The 8,276-nt window shown below is 44.5% G+C and overlaps 1 protein-coding gene across 1 annotated transcript; it reads right to left on the bottom strand.

Moving 5' to 3' along the window:
• Positions 1-1,175: 1,175 nt before the first annotated feature.
• Positions 1,176-5,797, bottom strand: LOC111947970 (uncharacterized). Its single transcript, XM_023958995.2, has 2 exons — positions 5,021-5,797; positions 1,176-4,946 (listed from the first exon to the last, which is right to left on the bottom strand). The coding sequence occupies exons 1-2, from the start codon at positions 5,174-5,176 to the stop codon at positions 1,314-1,316; spliced, it is 3,789 nt and encodes a 1,262-aa protein (XP_023814763.2). The 5' UTR covers positions 5,177-5,797; the 3' UTR covers positions 1,176-1,313.
• Positions 5,798-8,276: the final 2,479 nt, after the last annotated feature.

Here is an 8,276-nt window from a genome sequence, read left to right as displayed (position 1 = left end):
CTCTGTGCCGGTCCCAAGCCCGGTTGTTTTGAGAAGGTTGCATCAGGAAGGGCATCCGGCGTAAAACATTGCCAAGTTTACCATGCGACTTGTTCGCTGTGGTGACCCCTGATGGGAAAAGCTGAAAGAAGAAGATCCTCATGTCCTTTTAAAAGTTCCACTTCAATCATCCTTCAGTCTATTTTAAGTGTTCTCAGTGGTATTTCAATTATTATTATGCCATTTTTTAAGGTAAAAATTTAAAAACTGGTGTAATTTGATAATACTGGCTTAGATTTATCTGTGCTTTTCCAGACGCTCAAAGCGCTTACAATGTGTGTATTATTCATTCACTCTTCATTCATACTTGGTGATGACAGAGGCATGGCTGCCATTCTGCGCCTACGGTCCCTCTGAACCATGACCTGTGACCGGGACATTAATGAACATTCACACACCTCTTCTAGACCCTCTACTTGTCTTGCCCAAGGACACATTGACAATGACAGTTGGCTGGGGGGAGCAGGGATCAAATCGCCGACCCTTCGATCATTGGATGACCTGCTCAACCGCCTGAGTCACTGCCACCCCATTTCTAATTTTGTTTCTGCAGAGTGGCAGGAGTTCATCAGAAAATCACTTGAGTTGTGGTGTGGTGGACCGAGCAGTAGAAGGCAAGGACAGCAAACAATTTTATCAAAAATATTTAAATTTATTTTTCTAAATGTGTAAATGGGCAAAAATGGGCCCTTAAAAGAGGTCAAAGCAACAAAGTTAACTCAAGTTTTTAAATGTAACAGAGGACAACTGAACAGACAAACCAACATAATTAAACGGACCTCTCTAATTGGAAACACAAGGGAACATATATAGTGGCTGATCAAACCAACTAGACACACAAGGGGGAACTTAAAGAGACTAAGACAAACCACAGAGAACAAACTAAACTAATGCCCAACATGTGATAAATTAACATACACAATGAATGAAACTAAGGACCATCAAAATGGAAACTAAAGTAAAGAAACACAGAAAGAGTTCCTTGTCCACTGGGCGATGGTTCAGTCCAATTAGCTGCCTGCTGAATATAAGGCCTCTGCTGACTGGGATGCATTCTTGTGTCAGGCCTGACTTGATTTTCCAGCAGCAGATGGCAGCAGCAGCAACAATGGTTCCCCTTAGCACTGGTAACTCAAGCAAATCATCAAATTATAAAAAAGTAAACTGAAGCATGCTAATAAATGTTATCAAATGTGTGTGTTATGTTTGAAAAAGAAATCCAAAGGTATATGCAAAAATAAAGTGAACAGATATGTAGGGTGTGGTGCAGGATGTTACTGCCCTGATGGGGTGGCAGTGTAGGCAGCCACCACACTCCCCTCCCCTTCGGAGCCTTCATCAGGAGCACGAGAGAGATAGTCTGCGGTGATGTTGTCTCTCCCTGGGATGTAGTTCACCTTGTATCTGTAGGGCTGCATGGCGAGGTACCATCTCGTTATCCGGGCATTAGTGTCCTTCATCTTCTCCAGCCATTGCAGAGCCCTGTGGTCAGTCTCCAAGGTGAACTCTCTACCTAAGAGGTAGTATTTAAAAGAATCCATAGCCCATTTGACTGCCAGCGCCTCTTTTTCGACAATGGAGTAGTGGATTTCTCTGGGGAGTAGCTTTCGGCTGATGTAAGCCACAGGATGTCGATCGTCAGACGTGTACTGTAGAAGCACAGCTCCAATGCCTCTTTGCGATGCGTCGGTTTGCAAAATGAAAGGTTTATTAAAATCTGGACTGTGCAGTATGGGGTCCTTACTCAATGATTGCTGAATGTCTCGAAACGCTGTCACAGACTCCGTAGTCCACCTGATCTTGTTTGGACATCTTGAGCCGGTCATGTCAGTCAACGGAGCTGCACGGGCTGAAAAGCTTGGAATAAATTTGTGATAAAATCCAGCTAATCCAAGAAAAGACCTTAGCTGCTTTCTTGTCTGTGGTAGAGGGCAGGATTCAATCGCCTGTACTTTGTTGACTTGCGGTTTGATCAACCCACCTCCAATAGTGTAACCAAGGTACTCCGTTTCCCTCCGGGCAAAAGCACACTTTGCTGGATTGATGGTTAACCCCGCAGCATGCAGGCACTCCAGAACCTTCTTCAGATGTCTTAGATGTTCCTCCCAGGTGGCACTGTAAACCACAATATCATCAAGATAAGCACAAGCACAGTCCTTTAGGCCACCGAGTACCTGATCCATAAGTCGCTGAAAAGTTGCAGGGGCACCGTGCAACCCAAACGGAAGAACGGTAAACTGAAAGAGCCCCCAGGGTGTCCGGAAAGCAGTCAGTTCCTGGGACCGCTCTGTAAGGGGAACCTGCCAATAACCCTTACAAAGGTCAATAGTTGTTAAAAACTTTGCCTTTCCCAGACACTCAATGAGATTGTCAATTCTGGGGGTTGGATAGGAATCAAATTTTGACACAGAATTTAGATAGCGAAAATCTATGCAAAATCTGATGGTTCCATCCTTCTTGGGGACCAACACAACTGGATGACACCACTCGCTTTTCGAAGGCTTGATGATCCCGAGGGACAGCATGTGATCAACCTCTTCCTTTAGCGGACCCAGTAGACGCTCTGGTACTCTGTAACTCATGCGCCTAACTGTAGCCTGCTCCTTTAGCACAATGTCATGGTGCACCAAGTTTGTGCATCCTGGATATTCCTGGAAGACCCTGGAATCAATCAATGCTTTCACCTGAGCTTGTTGGTTTTCAGAAAGATGGTTTAAATCCAAGGTGGTGGGCATTGATGATGGCAGAAATTCATCCACTTCGTCCTCCTCACTGACATCTCTGATCAGCAGTCCCATGGCATCGTCTGCAGTCCTGGAAACCCATTCTTTGAGAAGGTTAACGTGCAATACACGACTGGACTGTTTGTGACCTGGGGTGGAAACCTGATATGTTGTAGCCCCAAGTTTCTTTTGGACCACAAAGGGGCCTTGCCATTTGGCTAGCAACTTACTGTCACTTGTGGGTAGCATTACTAGGACTTTTTGACCTGGCAGGAAACTTCTCTGGCGTGCTTTTTGATCATACCAGCTCTTCTGGCGTCTCTGTGCATCAGCCATGTGGGCCTGTGCTAACTCGCTCATCCTCTGCAGCTTTTCTCTCATTTGAATAACATACTGAATGGCATTAACAGGTTCTTCTCTGCCCTGCTCTCCTTCCCAGGTTTCTCTTAAGAGGGTCAGGGGTCCCCTTACTTCATGTCCATAAAGTAATTCAAAGGGGGAGAACCCTGTTGAAGCCTGGGGTACCTCTCTGTAGGCGAAGAGGAGATAAGGCAGCCACTGATCCCAATCAGACCCGGTTTCATTGACGAACTTACGAAGCATTTGCTTAAGCGTCTGATTAAAGCGTTCAGTCAACCCGTCCGTCTGTGGATGATAAGGAGTGGTCCGCAGATTCCTCACACCCAGGAGCTGATAAACCTGCTTAAGCAAGTTCGACATGAAGTTAGTACCTCGGTCTGTCAAAATTTCTCGGGGGAAACCCACTCTGGAGAAGAACTGAACCAGAGAGAATGCCACAGCTTTTGCTTTCACACATTTCAGTGGAAACACCTCTGGGTACTTTGTGGCATAATCGGTGATGACTAGCATGTAGCGGTTTCCAGCTTTACTTTTCTCCACTGGTCCCACTACATCCATGCCAAGGCGTTCAAACGGAGTGCCAATAATTGGGAGAGGCTGGAGTGGAGCTTTGGTGGTACATTTCAGTGAGGTTTTCTGGCACTGAGGGCAACTCTGACAGTAATGTTGGATGTCTGTACGTAAGCCAGGCCAGTAGAAGTGTTTCATCACACGTGCAGTTGTTTTTTGCTTCCCTAGGTGGCCAGCCCAAGGTATGGTGTGGCCTAGGCTGAGTACTACATCTCGAACCAACAGAGGAACCACCAGTTGCTTCACTTTACCTTGCTGGTGATAAAGAACTCCATTCTCCACCAGATACTCCCTCTTCGACTCCTCAGCCATTTCTGCTGCTTTTACAAAACAAGACGACAAAGTTGGATCATTTTGTTGCATTTCAACAATGTTAGATGGCAACTTGAACCCTAAACCCACTTCTGGAGTTGCTTCAACGGGCGGATCTACCATAGTGCGTTTAAATTTCTCTTGCCTTTTCTGACTACGCGTTTTGCGAGACTTCCCGGGTTTTGTCTCAAGCTCAGCATCATAGAAAGGTAAAGCGCAGAGAAGTGGCAGATTCGCATCTGTATTTTTAGCTTGAGCTCTCGTAACCGCAACAGCACTTCCTCTTGTGTCCAACAGGTCATAAAGAACTGGCAGGTCATGACCCAAAACAACTGGGAAAGGAAGGTCATCAACAACTCCTACTTTCAGAAGATACATCTGTCCTTGAATTTCCAAGTAGAGATCAGCAGTAGGATAAAGTCTTTTATCACCATGTACACAGCAGATGGAAACTGTCTCTTGAGTGGAAACAAGGTTGACTGGTACATGTTGTCGATGAATTAAAGTCTGTGTACTGCCAGTGTCAATCAGTGCATTGCAACATTTCCCATTCACTTTAACAGTGGTCATTTTAATAGGCTGGTTAGCTCGACTTTCCAAAGCATGGCTCTGATATGGAACAAAACACATCTGAGTGAGCTTTGCTGAATTTCTTGGGCAAAGGGGTTTAATATGTCCTTCCTGCCCACACAAATAGCAGATTGGTGGTTTATTGGAAGATTTTGCTGGTTTACTCATCTGATCATCCTGCACAGGCATTCTCGGTGTTCCTGGAGCCAGTCTGTGGTGGTGGTGTTGTGGGGCTGTTGGCCTGCGTGAGTCTTTTATACCCTTCCATTGCAGGTTGCTCCATGGTACATTTTTCTTGCGAGCAGCCACAAACACCTCTGCCAGTGTTGCGGCTTCAGCTGCTGATTTAGGCCCATGTTCTTTTATCCAGACCTGAAGCTCAGGAGACATCATTCTTAAGTATTGTTCCATAATGATTATCTCACCAATTTCTTTTACCGTTTTACCTCTGGGTTGAATCCACTTATCATAGAGTTCTTTGAGACGGGCATAAAGCTCCTTGGGACTTTCGTCGGGGCCCACTTCCAAGGAACGAAATCTCTGTCGGTAAGACTCAGGGCTGATGTCATATTTATGCAAGATTGCAGTTTTAACTTTTTCATAGTTCAAAGAATCATCGACATCCATGTTAACATAGGCACTTCTGGCCTTACCAGTGAGCAGTGGGATGAGGCGGAAAACCCAGTCTGACTCCACCCACTTGCACGCTGTTGCTATGCGTTCAAAAGTTATTAGGAAATGTTCAATGTCATCGTTTTCTGTTAGCTTTTCTAACCTGGGATCCATAGAGAAGCGAGGGTGAGTGGTTACTTGCTGTGCCCCTGCTGTCTGATGTACGGCCTCTGGCAGGCGATCATCTGAACCAGACTCCTCTGTTGGATCAGGGGCTGATGAGGTGTAATCAGGAACAGGTGACGTCCGGGCCTGCACCTCCATCTGCAAAAGTTGGAACTGATGCTGCAGGCCTTTTAGCCTGTGTTCCTGCTGCTTTGCTTCCTCCTGGAGTCTCATTTCTCTGGCTTCCTGTTGTCCCATGAAGGCCTGGAGAATACTAGTGAGATGTTGTAATGTTGGCTCTTCACCCTCAGTACCTGTACCAGCTCCTGAAGCTCCAGCCTCCTCCTCTTCTCCATTGTCCATGTTGGCAGTGCTGTAGTCCTTATGTTCAATGCGTGTTCTTGTAGTCCTTCCTCCTCGTTGCATGGCTCACAAAAAAAAAAAAATTTCAGGGGATTGCCAGGGGGGGGAAGAGGAAAAAAAAAAACTGTCCTTAAACTGCTGATCCCACTTCTGACACCATTATGTGGTGGACCGAGCAGTAGAAGGCAAGGACAGCAAACAATTTTATCAAAAATATTTAAATTTATTTTTCTAAATGTGTAAATGGGCAAAAATGGGCCCTTAAAAGAGGTCAAAGCAACAAAGTTAACTCAAGTTTTTAAATGTAACAGAGGACAACTGAACAGACAAACCAACATAATTAAACGGACCTCTCTAATTGGAAACACAAGGGAACATATATAGTGGCTGATCAAACCAACTAGACACACAAGGGGGAACTTAAAGAGACTAAGACAAACCACAGAGAACAAACTAAACTAATGCCCAACATGTGATAAATTAACATACACAATGAATGAAACTAAGGACCATCAAAATGGAAACTAAAGTAAAGAAACACAGAAAGAGTTCCTTGTCCACTGGGCGATGGTTCAGTCCAATTAGCTGCCTGCTGAATATAAGGCCTCTGCTGACTGGGATGCATTCTTGTGTCAGGCCTGACTTGATTTTCCAGCAGCAGATGGCAGCAGCAGCAACAATGGTTCCCCTTAGCACTGGTAACTCAAGCAAATCATCAAATTATAAAAAAGTAAACTGAAGCATGCTAATAAATGTTATCAAATGTGTGTGTTATGTTTGAAAAAGAAATCCAAAGGTATATGCAAAAATAAAGTGAACAGATATGTAGGGTGTGGTGCAGGATGTTACTGCCCTGATGGGGTGGCAGTGTAGGCAGCCACCACATGTGGGTTGGACCAATGACAAATGTGTATGTATGTATATATCCTATATACACTTGTTGTTGTTTCTCTTTCGGCTTTTCCCATCAGGGGTCGCCACAGCAAACGAGTCGCATGGTAAACTTGGCAATGTTTTACGCCGGATGCCCTTCCTGACGCAACCCTCTCAAAATAACCGGGCTTGGGACCGGCACAGAAGCAGAGAAGGGATATATCCTATATACAGTAAGCGAGGGAAATAAGCATTTGAACACCTTGTAATTTTTCAAGTTCTCCCACTTAGAAATCATGGAGGGTTCTGATATTTTCATGTAAATTGCATGTCCATTGTTGGAGACACAAAAAAATCTGGAAATTACACTGCATCACTTCTCAAAAAATAATGTATTTTTATGCTTCTGCTGCAAATAAATATCTGAACACCTGTCAGCTAGAATTCTGACCCACAAAGACCTGTTAGTCCGTCTTTGAATAGTCCACCTCCACTCCACTTGTTATCCTAAATTGGAGGCACCTGTTTGAGGTGATTAGCTGCATAAAGGCACCTGTCGACCCCACACAATAAGACTCTAACTACTAACGTGGCCAAGACCAAAGAGCTATCCAAAGACACCAGAGAAACAATTATAGACCTCCACAAGGCTGAAAAGGGCTTTAGGGCAATTGGCAAGCTGCTTGGTGTGAAAGATTCACCGTTGGAGCAATTATTAGAAAATGGAGGAAGCTAAACATGTCATCAACCCTCAGACTGGGGCTCCAAGTACAATCTCACCTCGTGGGGTCTTAGTGATCCTAAGAAAAGAGAGGACACAGCCCACAACTACATGGGAAGAGCTGTTTGACCTCTTCCTCCTCCACTTTCATCAAATCAAACTTTATTTATAGAATAGCGCTTCTCATGCAGTTGCACAGCTCGGAGCGCTTTAACATTAAAAACAGAAAACACACAATATTACAGTAAAAACCCAACCCACCCTTCACCCTTCCCACTCCCCTCCGTTAAAACATATGACCCATGGCCCCCTACATATAAAGAATAATGACTATGTAACTTTAAATAAAATAACTAAATAAATATGCAAACAAGTATGGCTTTGCTCTGCTGTGAGGAAACAGTATTTGGGAATCTCTTCATGCCAGGAGCCAGCCTGGCCATGGGAGCATCGCCACAGTGCCCACCCAGACGGGGACAACACTCGGGTCCACTTCACAGACGTGAAGCTGCAAAGTTAGACTCCAGCTGCCCCAGCAAGGGCAACAACTGCAGCAACAACCACCGACCAAGCCGGCAAGCCCTGGAAGAAAATATCCCCACAAGAAACACTGGGGCTAAAATCATGATAAGATACTAAAATTAAAGACATAAGATGTATATAAAAACATAAAATTGAGAATAAGATGCATAAAATGAAATTAAATACATAAAATAGCCTATATTAAAACTAATAGAATAAATTAGCAGTTAAAATCAACTAAAAGCGAAATTTAAAAGCTGGGTCTTGAGCCTCTTCTTAAAAACCTCTACAGTCTTTTGCGAGGACCGTAATGGCAGAACGAAGCCTCACCATAAGTTTTGGTCCTCACCTTAGGAACAACTAAGAGGCCAGCACCGGAGGACTTCAGGGTCCGTGAGGGCTCATACTTTAAAAGAATATCATTTAAATAAGAAGGTCCAAGACAG

The sequence above is a fragment of the Oryzias latipes genome (assembly GCF_053564925.1).
Source record: "Oryzias latipes strain Hd-rR chromosome 1 unlocalized genomic scaffold, Olatipes_Hd-rR_3.1 chr1_Y".
Lineage (NCBI taxonomy): Eukaryota > Metazoa > Chordata > Actinopteri > Beloniformes > Adrianichthyidae > Oryzias > Oryzias latipes.
The sequence above is the reverse complement of the archived record's forward strand: the minus strand, read 5'-3'. Positions and strand labels throughout refer to the sequence as shown.